Source organism: Xiphophorus hellerii, chromosome 16, assembly GCF_003331165.1.
Source record: "Xiphophorus hellerii strain 12219 chromosome 16, Xiphophorus_hellerii-4.1, whole genome shotgun sequence".
Lineage (NCBI taxonomy): Eukaryota > Metazoa > Chordata > Actinopteri > Cyprinodontiformes > Poeciliidae > Xiphophorus > Xiphophorus hellerii.
Genome location: NC_045687.1, coordinates 11,672,438 through 11,692,516, shown reverse-complemented (window position 1 = coordinate 11,692,516; position 20,079 = coordinate 11,672,438). Strand labels below are relative to the sequence as shown.

Below are 20,079 nucleotides of genomic sequence, written 5' to 3'. Positions count from 1 at the left end.
CATCATTTGACATAATTATTATAATTAATGTAATAATTAAAATATTACAAAAAATTATTTTTATTTTTTTCCAACTATAAAATTAACACAAAATTGTCCCTCTTTTAACGGCTTTAATGGCTTTTCTAATGTTTATAAAGGCCATTTTGTAGGAGGTGGTTGAATTGGATAATATTACAAGGTATCAAATTAAACTGCACATCACATTGTTGAAATTTTTATTGAAGCATTCTCCACCAACTTCACACCCAGTACTTGGTGTTGGGCAATCCCAATATATTACATACATTTTGTCATTGTAAAGTGATGAAATGTGAAAAAAGTACTGGGGTTATCTATATTTTGGTAAGGCACTGCTAAAACAAGCAGACCAGATAATCTTACATGGTTATGTCAATATTTTAAAGTTCATAAAACATTGTGATAATATAAATATAAAGACATTTACTTATGTTTTTTTATTATTCGCAAATATAAGGACCTAAACAAATGGATGAAAAAAAGTGCCCTTACTTCCACTTTTTAAAACAGGCTATAATGATAGTCTTTAGGTATCTGATTATAAAATCCCAAAGTGCCATCTAATTTGTTACAACTAAACCTTGTACCAAATCTTTACACAAAAAAATCCTAATACTTTTTTTCTTTTTTAGAAAAATAACAAAAATAAACCTTCTGCCCTCACATTAAATATATAAAAAGCTAAACATGACAATTTCTGTAGGGCAAAGAAGTCAGTAGCATCATACCCAAAGGGATTGCCAAGCTTCCACACAATGTCAAATTAAAGGGTTCAACTATATTTTGTCAATTCAATTAAAAAAGAATTCCCACAAAAATAATTATTCACATAATTTTCCTTTAATATGGTCAAAACCTATATAAATCTGATTTAATCTCCCTGAAGTGACCACTGCTCTACAGTGTTAAATGTTATGGGTTCATGTTCGCAAACAGTGGTCAATAGTGGTTCCTAGACAGTGTATATACTGAACGAGGTATTTCAAAAAAGACTCAGTTTTTCTTGATCTTGGGGTTGGTGTTGTTAAAAATATTGATTCCACGAGTTCTGACACCGACAGCATCTGCAGTGACGCCTGGCTGCTGAAGAACTTTATCCAGAGTTGTTTTCTTTATCGCAGCTGGGGAGATCTTCTCTTGGTCAGCCAAAAACTGAAGCTCCCTTTTAAAAGATACACATAGAGCATAAAAAACAGGATGTATAGCTTTCATTGCAGTGTGAAATCAGGTACTTTAAAATCCAGAGAACCAAGAACATTAAGAAATCTTTAAAATATGTCTGCATAACAGCTCCATCTGCTGTCTGAAGTTCATATTTAGTTTAGAATCAATTTACGGTACATAAAAAATGGTTAAGAACTACATTTTTGTTAGGTGCCAATAAAAAAAAATGTTTCCACTTCATCTGATCAACTTACCTCGTTCTTACACAAGAGGCCTCAACTGCATTTATGAGGAGGCTGCGGAAGCCACCACTCTCCATGACGTGAAGGGCGTGGATGGTGGCGCCCCCTGGTGAGCAAACGTTGTCTTTAAGCTGCCCAGGGTGTTGCTCTGAGTCCAACAACATGCGAGCGGCTCCCTTTAGAGTAGCATAAAGAAGGAAATGATATACAGAGCAATGTTTTTTCTGTATCGTTATTCAGCACCTGAGCATCCAGATTCTGTCTGCTGTCAGCCGAGACTGGCTTAATTAATCTCCACTGGAATGAAAAGGTGCTTAAATAAATGCCATGACTGTCTATTGCCTGGAGTTTCCAGACAGAATGTTGGAATTCATATTTAAAAATGTCAGTTTTTTTATAACAAAGAAACAAGACCAATATATATATATATATATATATATATAAATTTAAATCCCAAGAAAGCAATTAGATTAAGTCTGAAAAACTAATATAGATAAATCATACACAAACATGTACAGCAAAGGCCAGTTTACATGAACAAGTGCCAAGTAAAAAATAAGAACATCATATTACAGTTTGGAGAATCATTATGCCAAAACCATTTCCTATATCTTAAGCTTGGATGCGTGAATGCTCAGGCAAAGCAAACCTACAATAAATTTCATTGTTATTCACTAATACAAAGAAGAAGCAGCAGTAAGTTCCCCTTTACGGCTTCCATAAATGAAAATACATGAAGAAGCCCACAGTGTCTTTCAAGCTGTTCCTACCCTGTTACACATGCATATGCAAGCATCCTAACTAATCCATCAGAGCTCTGTATCTATGCTCAATACTGCAGTCTTGATGGGAAGTGAACCGCCAAAACTTAAGTCTTTTTTCTGGGATCATATGTATTTAATGTCAACCATCTCTGACTAGCTTCACAGTCAATACTAAAGGAATGTATCCCCATAGAATGATGGAGCCACCACCATGCTTCATGGTTTGTTCAGAGTAATGTGCAGTGAAAGTTTTCTACCACATAGCATTTTGCATGTATTGTATTTTACATTTCTGTGTCAACTAACCACAGCATCTTCTCCACATCGTCTCCATTAAGCAAAACGCTTTTCGGGTTTTCTATTTTTCTATTACAGCTATCTTTTCCCCATACTTCCATATAACAGTTGTCCTGATAATAGATTTGTCCCCCAGAGCAGTGAACCTTTGCAGCTTCTCCAGAGAATAGGGCATCCTGCTGAGTCCTCTGATTATTTAATTAGTACTTCTAAAGGCAATTGGTTGCACTAGATTTTATTTAGGGTGTCAAAGTAAAGGGGGATGAATGCACTGAATGGACACCACAAATTTCAGACTTATATCTGTGAAACAAATTTAAAAGCATGCTTTTCAACCATGCAGTGGAAATCAGCTGTTCCACTGATTTCAAAATTATGCAAAACTATGTGTTGTCCTATCCCATAAAATCTAAATTTTTGTGGCAATAGAATGACAAAATGTTAAAAACTCATGACCATCATTGCAAGGAACTGCATGATCAAATGTAACATAGCTATATAAGAAGATTTTAAAGAATTATTCTATCCTGAATGCCTTGTTAACAGAAGGAAAATAGTCAAGGTACTAAGTGATGATGCAAAATCCAAGAGCTACATATTAGAAAGGATACAAAAGTGTGTCCTGTTATTTAACAAAACAAAAATAAATTACTAGCATTTAGGTATACATTTTGGACCAAACTGTGCCATCGACTTTATTGTCAAATATGAGGGTCCTACCAGCAGGGCTTGTGCACCGAGGCGTACAGCCAACCTCCTGGGCAGGCCCATTTTTACTCCACCATCAGAAAGGGCATCCACAGCTAGGAATGCCTGCAAGACAACAATCATACAATTACAGTGACAGAAAAGGGGCAGCTATCCAGAGAGAATCATATAAGAGGTAAGGCAGCATTTTCTAAATGCTGTTAAGCAAAGCAAGCTCACATAGGCGGGTCCACTGCCGCTCAGGCCTGTGACGGCATCGATCAGGTCCTCCTCCACCTCAGTGCAGTAGCCAACGCTAGCCATCAGCTGTTCCAAAAGTTTCCCATCCTCCACCTCTGCATGTGTACCTGTTGCGTAGACGGTGGCCCCTTCACGCACCACCACTGGAGTGTTGGTCATGCAGCGCATCACCTTTGGAGAAGTACGATACTGCTGCAGTTTCTGTGAAGAGGTAACAACAAAATCTTCAAGGACCAGTTCTCTTAATCACATAACATGTGAAGAAGAAATAAATGCAACGGCTAAGACTTGCCTTCTCTATGGAGCTGATAGTCACACCCGCAGCACAGGACACAATAAGGTGGCGGTCTTCGATATCTGGCCCAATCTCATCAAGAACAAAGGGGATGATATGGGGCTTCACGGCCAGAAAGAGGACATCACTTCTGCTGACTGTCTCCTTGTTGCTGGTGGTAAAGTTCACACCCAATTTCTATAAATACAGAAGTTGTATACAAATCAGTTCAATGCAAATAAAGAACTACAAAGTTCTGACAAAAACTTTACATGCACTCATCAGTGGCATGAATATCCCATTAACCCAGGGCTTTTATTAATGAATTTGAACCTTTATTTTTTTCAAGAAAGGATTGATGAGTTCTACAAATATTCAAAACAAGAGATGGATGAGATTAAGCCATATTTTGTATGATCCACACAGGTTCAATATATGTATATATATACAGCATATACTGTATATAGTCTTAAATATTGCAAAACATTGCACATAAGGGGTGAAATCTCCTGAACAAATCTGGCAGTTATAACTGGACCCAAACACACATAACTGGTTTTAGAGTAAATAAAACATTTAGCTTCTAGAACAACCAAATCAAGTGAAAATAGTGCCAACAGTGTCCAAAACCACTTTCTGTGCCTGCCGGTTAAAACAGCAATGTCATTTTAGTAGTGAGATTAGTCACATCGTCCTATCAGATCCAGCCATAACTTTTCCAGAGTATGGTTGATGGCTAAAATATGGTTGATTTCTTCCACAACCTGCCCTGGAGGTTTTGGTGTAGGTGTATGTATACATTTTGTCCTGTAGAATTTTTACCCTGGTTGTAATAGATAAAATAAATTCTTTAGTCTGTTCACTCAATTATAAACAAGATTTATTTATTTTTTTTACTAACCAAATATACTTGTTGAATATACAGAACTGTTCAAATCTAAAATTAATAGTCTGTGACATTCATGGACATGACAAATACATGTACTGTATATATGTACCCACCCGCAGCTGCTGCACTGTGGGAAGTTCAGTGTCTGGAGAGCTCGCTGTGATTCTGTGGGTGGCAATCACGCCTTGGAGGGGGGAAATGTCCAGAAACAACTTCAGTGTATGATTGCAATCTTCATATGTCAAAAATACAAGTCAAAACCTATTAAAACACAAATGTAAACGTCTAAATTTACCTGCAACCGAGAAGCCTCTCACCAAAGCCTGCGCCAGCTGGCCAGCTCCTATGAATCCGACACTCATTATGCCTGAAAATAGAATAGGTTGAATATTGTATCATACAGTATGTTTGTTATTTGTTCCGCCTGTTTTTCATGACTTCCACGAGTACGTTTCTTCCTGAGTACGTAGTAAACAAACCCTTACTTCCTTGTTTTCCGAACGCATCACGTCACATAATGTATAAAATCATATTTTGACAAATCGCATCTTTAAAGCAAAACATAGACTTACAAATGAGGAAGATTCTTCGAATTAGCAATGTACCTACAAAATGTTATGATTCCACAGTCAACGTGTTCCAGCTTCCTCTTCACGTCCAAGTCGCTACCTGTAAAAATACCAGGCATTGGCAGATGTAATCAGCCAATGAGTGTGTACCTTTGGGTATACGTAACTCGTGTAACCAATCAACAACCTTAAGGGGTGGGACGTGGAAAGCTGAAGAGCCAGTTGTGTCGGTCTGTACCACACATCAGATGCCTTGACCCAGATATTGAAGAGCCATACTGAAATTGTCAAAATTAGTCAAGAGAACGATATTTGCGTGATTTCTCACGCGTTGACAACACCAAACATGCCAAAAGTCACTTGTTCTGTTCTCAATGTGTGCTTCACACTGAAAAATCATTGGTTTTTCACCACCGTCTTCCCTCTTTTCCCCATGTTAATAATATTTGTAGTGGAGAGAGCAAATTATTTGTCAAACCAAACATCCAACGTCCAAAGATCAACATGGTGCTGACTGTGGTTATATCTTGTACTCAGCCAAAAGAAGTACAATATCCAAAATTTAGAAGTTGTATTTTACAGTTTGTTTATCAAGTTTGTGTAACAATAGACAAAGATCCATCTTATTGTTTATTGCTTCTCCTGTTGGAATATGAAACAAAAGCAAAATAGACAAAAAATATCAAAAAGATAATGAAACTCCTTTTGTAAGCAGGTGCATCCTGATTGTGAAATTCTCTGCCACTGGTTTTACATGTGTCAATTCCACTGATTATCATTATCACAGAGAAAAACCAATTTGTACAGACAGGCTTTAAATTTAATTTGATGTTATTTTTGATGCGCTTTCCCTACATGTTTTGTGAAGCACTTTGTGAGTTTCATATGTGAAAGGTGCTAAGCAAAGACAATTTTACACACTTCTACTTACATACTTGCAAGAAAACCCCACCCCCAAAATATTCCTTTTGTAACAATGTAATGACACTGTTGGAAAGTACAACATGCACAGAAATTAACAAGCAACATTGTTATTAGCTTGTGTCGTTAACAGCCATTAGGTTGCTCATATTAATCAACAAGACTCACCGGTTTTCAAGCTTGGATATAGAGCACTGTTCAGTTGGATTTGATTTAATTTCTAAAACCAGATTATTGTCAGACAGTGTAACACAGGAAAAGTTGTCAGTAGCATAATTTTCTTTTCAGCCACCCACTTCAGTTTGTACTAGGAGTCTTCAGAATGTCCTTACTGAACTCTTTCAGCCCTCCCCCGGGTGTATCCTTTATTGGGAATGAGTGGATGAATGAACTTTTCTTGAGTTTTTGGTTCTTAAATAAAACATTTTTTAGAGTGTTCAGTCCACAATCTCTGCATCACAGTTATTTTCTTGTATTTATTTTGAAATTAATTTACTAACATCTGTAAATACCGCTTCAGGACAAATAACTGCACAATATTTTTGAAGATGCTCTGTCAAACTAATAAGTTATGTCTTCAACAGGTGACCACATAAGTCACGTTTATAAAATGGCTATAGATTACTTTCAGCAGCTGCTACCAAAGTATTTATGTCTGTCTCTCTAAACAAAATCAACAAAAAAACATAAATGAAGGTTATGATAGAATAAATGACAATCTAGCATGTTAAAATGCTTATAACAGAAAATAAATACAATCTTTTAGAAATCAAGTTAAAAGTCAGCCTGAAAAATTTTAAACTTCTTCAGATAGAGAAAGAGATGCAAAACTTAACATGGTCTGTGTTTGGGCATTTTATTGAACACTGGAAATATTAAAAAATATATGGAAATAAAGAATGCCACATTCATTCAGTGCTAACTGTAAGGTAAATAGAAAACAATTAAATACTCAGTTAGGTTACGTCACTTAGGTTTTAAAATGTATCAGCTACATTTACATTTCAGTACCAAATTGCAATCCACCAATTATATAATGCAATAAGAAGAGGAAAAATAACATAAAGAGACAATTCTTGAAGTCTAAAACCAATATCCAGTCTTGGTGCACACAGTAGACCTTACATATTAAACAAATCTCTAAGGTATATTTAACTTGTTGAAGTCTTTAAAACAATAAATAAGCTGCTAGGTCTAGAAATGTACATTTATGGGACCAAATAGTGGCAAATGGAGAAAGCAACATGCTTAATACTGTCTAGCACTTTTAAGGTTTTTAGTATATAACACTATTAAACTATGGATCAAATATTCTTCACAGAAACTGGAGTAAAAGTTTGTTTTTCTTTTTCAGACAGCAGAGCTGGAGACAAATCGAATCCTCTGAGAGTAGACAAGGTCAATAAAATATAACACAAGGTTGACACAAGTGAAGACTGCCACAACCAGCTTACTGTCCCAGGAACATTCTCCCCGGGGGCAGTCCTCAGGACGAGCAGTGCTGCCGTACTTTTTATCAAAGCTGAAGATGGGCCAGATCAGTGCAGTACTGAGGTAGAGGATCACAGCAAAGAACGTGTAGACGACCACAAAGCGGTCAAACGGGAACCTCAGCGCGGCAGTTCTTCCGGACACTGTCACTATGATGACGATCACTGTTACAGAGAAACAGAGGCTGTACACCACCACGCAGTACTGGGTGGCAATATACTGGTTGTATTCGCTGTCATTAGCAAGAGCCCCAAAAATGATACAGGCCACAAATCCCTGGACCACCTTAAGCAGACCAGACACAGTGGCCATGTAGCCCACCACAGCTCCCGGTTTTGCTCTGGTCAAGAATACTTCCACTCCATATGGGAAACAGCAAACACTGGAACAGACGGTGACGGAAATGCGATAGATTTGTATTTCGTAGTCCTCGTCAGAGTATTCTGTTTGGAGAAAGTATACTGGGTAGACCACAGAGGCAGTGATGTACATCAGTGTTGCTAACATGGCGAAGGCGACAGTGAAGTTGTCCCAAGAAATTGGCATGCAGCTGTGGAGCCTTGTGATGTCCAGGGTGAAAATAACCAGTGTGACGGTGAAGCTGAAGCACCAAACAAACATACAGAAGGTCCCATAGTTTGCACTGTAACCTGCGCTGTGGGACACCAGGGCGATTATGGTACATCCAAGCACCAGCTGGCATATTCGGGCTGCACCCAAAGGTGACAGCACAGCATCCTTGTTGAGGTAGTGTCCCCCATGTGGATCCATAACGCTGCTAGGCTTATGAAGTACAGATGTCTTCCTTTGGGATATTCTTGTTCTCAGTGTTGGTGTTCTTACGGCCTACTCCCCTCTTTCACACGGACCTCACCCTTTCCTGGTTTGCTCGTAAAGATGACCACTAATTACAAATGTCTGAACTTGCTTTGTAATTAGAAAAGCTTGCTTGAGATCAGGTTACATTTACAGACAGATATGTAGAGATTTCTCTGGAAGACTCCGGCAATCAGATTTAAAAAAAGATTTTGGAAAGTTTCTTCTTTGCCACACAACTCGTTAAATTGCATTCATCTTAAGTGCTGAAAATTCATTTAATAAGGCAATAAACAAGCCATTTTTTCCTTTTGTCATTATTGGTACAGTAGACGTCCATTAAAGTATATTCTTTTCTTGCTTACTGTCTTCCTTTGTTGTTGTCCAATGTAAAAAGAAGTTTCTGTTCTCACTGAATTCCTTTAAGAGTCGTATCCAGATTTAGGTCTTCAGCAATAGCTATTTGTGATGAGAGGTGGACAAGTTGTTGTCCTGCCTATCAAGTCCAGTAGGTCTTTAATTGTCCATCAGATTCAATCTTGTTCTTTGGCTTGCTCTTCCAGTCTCCTTCAGCCTCTCTTGGATTAGTTTTTTTTAACTTTTCTCTACCTGAGCAGGCACATTCTGTTCCTCCGTGTCTGAGTGTCACTGTGCACTTGGTGGACTGCTAGAGGTGACTGTTTAAATGAAAAGTTTGTGTAGAGCCCAGGCTCACCAGGCCTTTGCCAGCTCTATAAATAGGGGGTCTATATTCCACAGAGGGGCGGGAGGCTACATGTGGCTGGCAACCTGGGAGTCGTATTTCTGGAGAGGCTGACTCAGAGCTCCCTTCAGTATAAGAGACTGGCATTTACATGGAGTGTAATGACAGGGAGGGAGGTTAGAAACTTCCATTAAGGACATAAATTACACATGAGTTGAGAGAGATGATTATACACGAGTAATAGCAAATTTAGCCTAAACACGTGAGAGGGAGGCAGCATTTCCAGAACAAAGCTTCAACATGTAGGATCAGTGTACTTTTATTTTTGATTTATGAACCAAAGAATGTTTTTTACTGGGACGACTACCCCAAAATCTTTTCATAGCTGTTGACGATTACCAATGCATCTTGATCCAATGCAACTCTGCTATATAGACAATATTAAATGAGGATTGCTTAGAAAGCAGAATCTGGGGCATTTTGCAACACCTACAAATTTCATAAGTGAAAAAAAATACACTGGGATAAAAAACCTGTTGTGGCTCTTTTAAGCCTGGTAAAAACAAGCCCTTTGTCTTGCGCTATTTGCTTTGTACAGAGGGTCAGGGATGTCAGCTGTTGAGAAACGATTGCTTCCTGGAGGCGTGGACTGTGTTTAGGTTTTAAATTTTATTGAATTGCTAATGTTTGTTCATAATCTAAAATGCGCCAGTTCGTTGCTAAGAAGCTTATTGCAAGTTGCTTGTGCTGTAAACAACCATCCTCCACTGCAAATACAGTTATATTATTATTTGAAAGTGTGGCCAACACGGACTGAACGGCTTCAATCACATCCTCTGCTGCCATTCCTAAAACAGTGCAGAAAATCAATGTTATCGTTTACAACTTCTCCTTCTGTTTGCTGATTGGCCCCGTGGAAAACCTACTGGACACAATCTATGTCAAAGGGAGAAAGCCCAGACTGTGCTGTAAGTGAGAATTTTTTTTTCGAGTGTTGCACAAGAAGGCAATGGCCAAAGTAGGCTCTTGTGGGGGTTGCTCAAAACTGAAAAAATGCCTCAGGAAAAGCTTGTGGTTCCAGACCAGCCTGGAAAATCTGGAATATTATGGTGTTTTTGACCATTTCCAGTTCAATATATAGAAAAACATATGTTTCAAGCTTTTTATCTCTCTGTCCATCCATCCAGGTGAATCATCCAAAGAAAATGGAGGGAGACATCTTTGACAATCCCAATTTTTTTGTTTCTTCTTCCTTCGAAGTAGTCGGCAAATAACTATTCTAGCCCTTCTAAAACTTGTTACCAGTGATCATATAACATGTAAATAATAACAAGAATGCTCAGCAATGTTCACCTTATAGTATATGTAATGTCTTCCTTTTTGGGTGTGATACAAAGACATGCAATCAGCACAAAGCAAAGAACAGCAATGTATTTACAATTTACAAAGAATCACTTCTCTGTAAAAAAAAAAAAACAATAGCACTTATAAATATGATTTACATAACAAAATAAATATGTAAAAGTTACCAATGTAGCTTGAGTTACTTTTTTGTTAAAAAATATGTTACAGAATAAAATTACAATTAGTAATACTTCTCCTTTCTTCCGGTGTGATGAAAAATAGAGGTCCTTTACAAGCATATTTTATAAAGTCATCATTACATACAAACAATGTCATTATATTAAAATGTGATCTCTATGATGAAATAAAAGAAGGGAGTTACAATGGTGAACACTTCCAAATAATCTATACAAATACTCATAAAATATACAATACACAACATTTGTCTCCCTTTAAATGTTCATCGTGCATTGAGTTTGATGACTGTTGAGCTGTAGGGAGTTGACCTGACATAAGTGTGTGTCCTGTGATGATGACACAGTCCGTAAGAAAGAGGTATGGATGCAATGGCACTATAATATGTATGTGTAGCTGTTTGTGACTTGTTTCCAGGTCCACCTTAGCACCATTTCAGAGTACGATTAGAACTACAATATGTTTTTATGACTTCAGCTGCAAAAATTCGCATGTCCGATTTCAACTAGGTGTAGACCAGTTTCAGGTATCAAGGTATATCAATGTTTTATAAAAATATAGTTTCAAAATCACCAAAATGTTTCATTATAAAGTTCCTACAGCTTAAGGTCTTTTAAATGACATGCCAGGGTCGGTGGCATGTGGTTGAAGATTTCTCTGACTGTTTGGAGATTGGAGAAAACAGATTGGTTGCAAAAATCACAGACAGTCATGCTGTGTAAATAAAAAGGAGCATCACCCATCACTTTTGATTAAGGTGGCATTGTTTTAACACTATAGTTGGCAACTGAAGAGCAGCATGACTGAAGGCAGCTGACTACAAGCTAGCCACCTGAGCAGAAACCTGAAATGACTAACCAGTCATTTATTTTTTCAGGTTATCATACTGAAAAACCTCTTATCCTGTGTCAGTGGTGTTCTATTATTTATAAAAAATATATTTCAATGGGAAATGGGAGAGGACATTCATCCTTTGTAACTGATTTCTCTAGAGTTACTCTGTGTTTTTGCTTGGGTCAATGTATCAGTCAAAATAACTTCTATAAACAAATTTAATAGATTTAGCTATGAAAACTGTAATAATGATCATGTTAGATAATTTTAGCAGCAATTGAAATAAATGTTGCTTCTTGTTTAAATTCAAATCAATTTGATCATGATATACCTTTTTGCTAAAACGTGATCATATCGTAAAAGTCTCAATCAAGCTCATGCAAAATTCCAGCTTTGCTTATTTTCATAATCATCGCAATATTTAGTGCAGGTGCTATCTGACAACTTATTTTCATTAAATAAAATAAAGGCAACTTACTTTCTTTTTACTTTTAAGAGCTTTACTGACTGTGCTTTTCTATATCGTTTTACACTGTTTCTGCTAAACACATGACCCGATGTGTTTTTCTATTAGAAACTATAGAAATACATCTCTAATACACAAGAGGTAATAGGATTTTTTTTCTATTATCAACACTATCGACTACCTAAAATATAAAACAGCATTTGTTGTACCATTAATGCGTTCACTACATCTATTCAGTACAAAAGGATGACAGCACTCAAGACATAAAGTCAGATAGCATCTTTAAAACTGGATTACATTCATATTATTGTTGTTTTTCTTTTTTCCTTTTTAAAAAATAAAATATAATTTATTGTAGCATTTCTGATAGCAAGACGTGTTGCCTGGTTATGGTGGAGCCTGGTGTGTTAGACCTGACTTCAGGGTCAAACTGAAGCACCTGGGATGGAAGGAGGTCTGAAAGCAACAGAAGGGGAACTGCAGTGAGGAGGGTGAGCAGAGGTATCAGTTATGGGAGACAGGCCAGAAGGATCATCCAGTCCTGCTTGGTTCTAGCTTAAAACTGGACGGTGTGTCCCTTTTAGCTGCCACTGCTGAGCATGCCCAGTAGTTTGCTCGGGTCCATGCCTTGCTGCTGGGCCATCTTCTGCACATCGAAGCCCATGTGCATGAGAAACTGCACGACGCTCATCTCTTGCCCTGTGAATTGGTCCCGGATGGTCGGGCAGGTGGGATTGCAGTGAGGCCAGGGGCAGTTGTCAATCAGATGCACAGGACAAGCTTTGGGCGGTGGCTTGTTGTTCCTGCTGTCATGGAGGCTGCGGTCCCAGCAGTGAAGGGCTCTGGGCAAAGAGGTCCCTTTGACTTGCACGTCGATCCAGTAGCTGAAACACAACACAAGAGGGCGCTGTTAGCTCATAGTAGAAAAACAATGCATGCAAAGTCCCCCAAGGACAGTAAATTTCACTCACTTTCTGGTGATAACTTCATGTGATAAACATGCTGGAGCAAACATAGCCCTGAATAAAAGAAAACATGATAAATAATGAGTAAATAAAAATATATATTTTTAAATTCTCCTTCTAAATTGCAAGAATGCAGCCTTACGGGACATCTTTGAGTGTGTTCCTCAGCTCAATGCCCAGGTTCTGGATGTAGCGCCACTGGCCTTCCTGCACAGGTTGACCTGTTAGCTGGATGTTGTCCACTGTCAACTGAGCCTCATCAAACAGCCACTGGACCACAAACACGGGACCTGCACAGAGATAAAAAAAAAGAGAGAGAAAAAGGCAAATTAATTTAAAATGTACACCTTAAAAATAAGTGTGGATACAGATATTTTAGTATAATAAAAATAATCCTAACAGAGCCAGCCCAGGTTTGGAACAGGTTGTCGTTTTAGGACTGGCGTCCAGAGAATCCAACAAGCCACTGACCTCCTTTTTATCTTATTAATGAACCCCCTTTTGCTTTTACATTTATTTAACATTCTTTGTATTTTGCATTGGATTCAATGCAGTCTCACTGCACTCAGGCAAGAAGAGCTAAGTTTATTGTTATGTTCGCCAGAAAGCATGGAAGAAAGTTTCTATAATTGATCATTTTGCCACTTTGCACATGTGTGCCTTTGCAGAGTAGGTAAAAATTTAACCGTCTGTCACAAGACGTTTATTCTGATCAGGCATCATTTTATACCCACCAGAGAGATGCTCTATAGCTGCTTTTTAACTGAGGAGTTAAAGTAACTTCTCATATTCTGTATATTGTAGTAATATAGCTCCAATTAATAATACATACCAGTCGGCAGTTAGTCAGTTACTTTGGTTTGGTCTGAGGTCATCATTGGATATATTTCATATAAGTGAAGTGTGAAGTGGGAAAAGCCATTATGAGGGTCACAATTAAATGTGAGATTTTAGCATTTCTATGGTTATTTGTCTGAACAATTAATAATAATAATAATAATAATAATAATAATAATAATAATAATAATAATAATAATAATAATAATAACTTAATTACAAAGAGGAATAAACTGATACTCTTTTTTTTAGTTCATGGGTAGGAAGCAATATGTTTATGGCTACACAACAGAAGAAGACAAGGACAAAATTACATACCATACACACACTGTGGAAAGTACTAAATAATTTTACTAACCGATGCACTTATGATCAGAAATGTCCTGCTAGCTTAGATACAAGATACAATCATCAATACAGCTTTGAATAATGACTCTGCTGTAAAAACAAAAACTGAACTGACGCTGGGAAGAAAATTTAGTATGTGACATATAGTATGTTAATTTATCTGCATGTCCTCTGCTTCTTCCAGTTGTATTGGTCTAACCAGGCCAGCAGGGGGCCCCACATGATAAACTCACTTTTAATTGATGGGAAGACTCTGTATCCAAAGAAACAATTCCACTCCTCTCCTTCATGGCTTTGCCTGCACCTATCAGGCACCACACTTCCCCAGTACCTTATAGGAAATTCAACAAAACAACGTAAGCAAACATGTTCTCAGTTGCAAAACAATCAATTATGAGACGAATTTTTGATTTTATATTTATCCCCTACTTGATTCCTCTCTTGATAGTCTCTGTGGGCGTGCAACCGATTGTGTCCACACAGTCCGTGCAGTGGTACTGCTTGTTGTCCAGGAACCAACCCGAGTCGGACAGGCCTCGCACCTGTATCCCAGCGTAGCCCATCCCCTCCAGGAGCTCAGCTACACGATCCACATTCAGAAGAACCCCCGTGCCACCAGCACTGCAAACATCAACAATTCACATTTGTATCAGCAAGCATACAACAAAGCTACACTGATATGTAAGAATTTCAAATTAAATACCTGCTTCCTGCTAACAGAAGGACCCTGGCATTGTCTAAACCTTTGCCCAGAAGATTTTTTACAACTTCCTGGATAATCAAGGAGCCCATGAAAGCATATCCATCTGAACAAAAGAGTAAGAAGAGGTTTAAAATAGCAATTCCTTAAGGATGAATACATTGTTATGACTGAGAAGACTTTATAATTTCTTACTCTGCTCTGTCTTAGGAGTAACACCACTCCACACGTCACTGGAGCAGTAGGGAATGAACCTGCACAAATGATGCAAAGTTAAAACTGGCAGTAGGGAATTCAGTGAAGCAGTCACTGAGCATAGAAACAGCAGTCAACTTACACCATGTTTGCGTTCCACCAGTGAGGGTTTTCCTCAGGCAGTGGAGACAGGATCCCCGTGCCTGCAGAGACAAATGTATCATTAGCCATCCTGGCTCCCCCCCAATCCCCAGACACATCCTCCTCTTACTCATCATCATTACCAAATGGATTATAGTCATTACACTGCAATGACAGAGAAAGGAATCTATGCTTTCTTAGCAGTGGGCGCCAGGTAACTATTCTGAAGCATCTCATGACTGGATGCAAGGTCTTAATAACACTGTAAATGGGTGCATGTCATATCCGATCTCATTTCATTGCAAATAAGTCAAGGCAGCTTCTACTTTGCACACTGTGGTGCAAACAAACTGACCTCTTTTAGTTTGGGGCCACTTGGAAGAGCTCATAAACCGCCTCATGGTCTCGTATCGGCTGTCGCAGTTCTCCTTGTTAAAGCAGTACCAGCCGCCTGGAACATAATATGTGAAATGGGATGCGTCACAAATCAGTTCTCTCATCAACTAATTCCTAATTTGATTTGGAGATGGATTTAGAAGTGAGAAGTTGGTTAGATACACACCTTCAAGGAATATCAACCAGCGTCTGCTGCCCCGAGACTCTTTCAGGTAGTACCTGTGGGGGAATAAAAGTCAGTATGAATTGTCTGCATAAAAAACAAACAATGTAACAACTCACTTTTAATTTTATATAAACATTTCTCTAAAAATGTGATACAGATAGAAACCTGCAAGGTAACACTCTAAATACTCTTTCACCAGCATAAAACAAAACAAATGTGACTTCATTGCTTTAAAATAAACAAAAAGTCCTTTCACTTCAGTTGATTTTAATCTGTGAAAACTGACAGAAAACAGCAACAGTGGAGAACAATGAGCTTATGTGTGTTTCCTGCTCTGATGCGACGCTTGAACGGGAGATAAACATCACACCAACCCCTATCCCAGGTTATACCATCATTTCTCAACGTAGAGCTCATCATTCTTCTGTCTTTCCCACAGTGTGGATATAAGTCGAGAAAAAAAGTAAGAGAAATTAAGAATTGTCAAGATTCAAGTGCACTTTGAGGCATAGAAAAAAAGAATTGAAAGTAGTATTTTCTCCAAACAACAACTACAGAACAACTTAATTAATGGTGGGACAATCAAGGAGAGAGCATGGCTATGATTTTTGGATGCACTTGTTAAAAACATATGATTATTTTATTGAAAATGATCTAACCTGCTATGTAAAGAAGAAACTTCTCAACTGGATTTCATTTTTTCTATTCTTTCAACTTCACCAATGACTCAACTCAAGAGACTGCCAAAAGACATTTCAATGACTTTAAAGAGGACAGACTTGGCTTGAACCTTCCAGCTGCTTGTTCAGACCGCTGAATCACACTTCTTGGCTTCAGATGATGCTTAATGCAACTATTCCCAGCTAGAGTCAGTGCAGTGATGCAATTTCCGAACAACAAAGCATTTATTGGAGCATTCTTGGGAAAGTTAACAAGCTTCGCAATGAAGGTGTCGTGTTGACCCACTCACGCTAAACAAGTGTGATTCTGGGAGGTGAATTACAACACCATTCCTGAACGATTAACTTTAAGCGCTTAATCTTTGGATGTCTGTAGCTGTGATTAATAGCTCTCAGGAAAATGGCGTTTATTTGAATGAAAGGTCATCTGCCAATACCATGCTGGGTCTCCAAAGCGCTCAGAATCTTACAGTGAAAGCAGCCTGCTCTTACCACATGCCACTTTGAGATTTAACAGGAGTCAGACTGGATTCTAAATCCATAGGTACATGAAATTTAGTGAAGGTGATCCATGTCTAAACTCTTCGAGGATGGGTTTTCATGAACTAAAGCCAACTGAAATGAATACCTACGGGAGCAGAAGACCCATGTAGTTTATCGTATCTTTTTTTATTACCCTTTATAACTTTTATTTTTTATTATCCTCCACACACCCAAGTTGGTGCTATTGCAGATGCTGATATTTTTGGTTGATTGATGTCATCTACCACAGGTCGCTTCCAACTGCCATATGCCTCAATTCATACCCACCAGGGAGATTTTGGCTTGATCCGGGGTCAAAATATATCATATTTACTGGAGCAAGCAGAGATTACAACTGAAACTGGTTTTTGGAAAATAAAATGTACATAAATTGAATTATTCATTAGATTTGAGAATTTATGTGATTATTCAACTTCAAATTCCCTAAAAACTTCAAATGAAAGCTTAAGTACAACATAGTTTATATTGATTAAAACAGGAAGTTAGGAAGGACAAAATGTCAATCCACAGGGACAAATTGGGGAAAGGCTGAATGGAAGAAATCTCACTTGTATCACCTGTCTAATTTGGGTTTTGTTGGGGGGGAGGGGGTGTTAAGTTGCAGGATGAATATCTCAATTTCCCCCTTTTTAAAGAACAAATCTCACCTAGAATGCGAGGCAGCCATACCTACCATAATGTTTTTTTATATTGCCAGAACAGGACACACTTAAAAGTGATTTATATAACAAAGAAAACTACAAATAATAACTAGATGATATGTTTACAGTATAATTTATCTCAGATTTCAATTATGTGCAGATTGCATAATATAAAAACCGCCACAAACATACATGCTATTTTTGTGATTAAATTGATGCACAAACATACATTTTCATGAACTTAATTTTTGTAAAGAATCTAGATATATTAAAATTTTTCAAAGCTTGCATCTCCTTTTCCAATCAAACACATGACAGGTTTAGCTGTCAGTTGCAGAATAAACCAGAACACTTCTGAAACATCCCAACTCCACTGTTTGGGTCCCGTCCTCAAACATTCTCTGTCAGAAAGTGACGTGCATGCAATAGGCAGGGGTTCAGCAAACTTACACCGAAGCTTTCTGCAGAGCAAATCCTGCATTCTAATTCGAAGCAAAGGAAATGAAGCATGGACCATGTGGCTCCCCGCAAATTTCACGCTCCGCTGACGCAAAGCAGCTGTCCAGATCCTACCTTATCCTGACCGAGCCTCCGCTTTTTGTACTTTTGCACTCTTTACACACGTTTGCCAATCATGTGTTTTCCAACCGAGGCTGCAAATAGTGCGACGTCGTTTGTGTCGCAAGATTAATTAGTCAAGAGAGGGGTGGAAAATGACAAAACGGAACTTTTTTTTTTTTTTTAAGTCCATACGTTCAGTGTAAACGAAGCCAAAGGAAGGACATCAAAAGTCAGGGTTGGTTAGCCGAAAAACAAACCCTAAACACTTCAACCACTTTTAGACATCTCAGACATCTCAACAGAAAGCTTTTTACGGCTCACTTTCATAAATGACTTCACTTTTCTAAGTATATATGTAAAAAGCGAAAATAAGAATCAATTTTACTTTTTAATTGGGGAAAGAAACTTGATCAAGTTCCGAAAGTTAACTTTTGGAAAAGGAACTTTCTTCCTCAGGTCAGATGCGACTGACTGCAGGTGACCAGGAGCAGAGAAAGCCCCGGTGAAGGCAGAACAACAGCAGCTCAGGTGACCCTGAACCTAAATTTGACCACATGTGTGTCTGCGCTCTAATGTGAATTGCTACGTACCCGGCGGGACTCCCGTCGTTGCAGGTGACTGACGTGTTCACCAGAAAGTTCAGCTTCATGTCGTGGTCAAGCTTCTGTGCCGAGCACGGGTACAGGGACTGCGCGAGGTTCTTCACCTGCGTCATGAAGTTATCCATGTTCTCCTCCACTGCAGTGAAGTCCAGAGGGAAGCTCTCCGTGGTATCGCCCCTGTCCGCCCGGTGCGTGGGAGGAGGCGGCGAGCGGCGAGGCTGCGGGTTGCGGCCGCCCCGGAACCTCCGCGCGCACAGAGCACCGGACTGCATCAGCACCAGCAGAAACAGTACCAGGAGCAGTGATGGGACCATTCTGGCGGCTTTCATCTCAGATGTTTCAACAAATACAACACGGACGGAGCGATGCGCGCAACTTTCCTGAGTAAATCGACGGCTGTCACGCACGGATTCGACGGAGCTTATCAAGCTCCTAAGATGTCAAATTTAAAATAACCTAAAAGCAAATAGTCCTAAGAGACCAACAAGTCATCCACTAAACTTTCTGGAACTGATGCGTCTCAGACAGCGGTCACACCTCTGTTTTACAAGACGGACTGGAGTGCCTCTGGATCAAGCACACAAGCTTGAACAACAACACTTGTGCCATGCTCTTGTATTTTATTCAAACTTTCCCCCCATGTGCGTCCACCCAGCCAATCGCTGGTGCGGGGGGAGGACTTAGGGCACGATCAAGCGTGGCAGACTAGCCCCACTATTTTTTTTTATTTTTTTATTTAAACAGGAAAAAATGTCGATGCGTTGGTTCTTTTGATCCACAATGTTTTATTTGATGTGGTAGCTTTTACTGGCCTTGAAATGCCCATTTCCCATCCTACCGCAAATTTATGAAGTGAGAATACACTCAAAGAAAAACAACTGAGAAAAACCTACAAATATTTTTTGCGGCAAAAAGAAATCATTTAAGAAAAAAAATATATTATTATTATTAGTAGTAGTAGTAGTATTATTATCATCATCGAATTTGCACTTGTTATTTATCTACTGTATTTGTTTATGTTTATATTTTATTGATTCCATTTCTGAGTTGCTCACATTTCGTAAAGGAAAGGACGCTTCTGTTTTTTCATCCAGACTGGGCCTCTGAAGATCAAAGCAGCCATCACTCTTTCTTCCCCTGTTTGGGTCCTTCCTCCCACTTCAGTTCTTCCCAAACTTTCCTGCTGTACTGTATATTTGAAGTGGAGCAGAGCATCCTGATGGGAAGCCGGCTTTTTAACACAAGAATGCCTGGTTATGGTTGAGTTGAGCTTCCAGGGAGCAGCTTCCCTCTTGTCAATGACACCTTTGGGTCAAAGCGTATAACTTAAGGGGCTTACATGATCATTTTCTACAAAATAAAAAGG

General features: G+C 38.6%; 3 protein-coding genes across 4 annotated transcripts; all 3 read right to left on the bottom strand.

Moving 5' to 3' along the window:
• Positions 1-204: 204 nt before the first annotated feature.
• On the bottom strand, positions 205-5,302 carry pycr1a (pyrroline-5-carboxylate reductase 1a). 2 transcript variants are annotated; one of them, XM_032588143.1, is made up of 8 exons: positions 5,209-5,302; positions 4,895-4,966; positions 4,713-4,783; positions 3,729-3,908; positions 3,416-3,637; positions 3,209-3,301; positions 1,440-1,603; positions 205-1,183 (listed from the first exon to the last, which is right to left on the bottom strand). In XM_032588143.1, the coding sequence occupies exons 1-8, from the start codon at positions 5,285-5,287 to the stop codon at positions 1,015-1,017; spliced, it is 1,050 nt and encodes a 349-aa protein (XP_032444034.1). In that variant the 5' UTR covers positions 5,288-5,302; the 3' UTR covers positions 205-1,014. The 2 variants fall into 2 exon arrangements, with proteins under 2 accessions (XP_032444034.1, XP_032444035.1); XM_032588144.1 differs by having other exon boundaries at positions 5,172-5,299.
• A 1,624-nt stretch (positions 5,303-6,926) lies between these two features.
• Positions 6,927-9,114, bottom strand: myadml2 (myeloid associated differentiation marker like 2). The gene has a single exon (XM_032588145.1). It carries the CDS (start codon positions 8,349-8,351, stop codon positions 7,440-7,442), a length of 912 nt encoding a protein of 303 aa, XP_032444036.1. The 5' UTR covers positions 8,352-9,114; the 3' UTR covers positions 6,927-7,439.
• A 1,329-nt stretch (positions 9,115-10,443) lies between these two features.
• notum1a (notum, palmitoleoyl-protein carboxylesterase a) lies at positions 10,444-19,426 on the bottom strand. Its single transcript, XM_032588576.1, has 11 exons — positions 18,702-19,426; positions 15,687-15,739; positions 15,480-15,575; positions 15,126-15,186; positions 14,984-15,042; positions 14,792-14,894; positions 14,518-14,709; positions 14,322-14,419; positions 13,046-13,193; positions 12,910-12,957; positions 10,444-12,822 (listed from the first exon to the last, which is right to left on the bottom strand). Exons 1-11 carry the CDS (start codon positions 19,040-19,042, stop codon positions 12,519-12,521), a joined length of 1,503 nt encoding a protein of 500 aa, XP_032444467.1. The 5' UTR covers positions 19,043-19,426; the 3' UTR covers positions 10,444-12,518.
• Between the last annotated feature and the right edge of the window lie 653 nt (positions 19,427-20,079).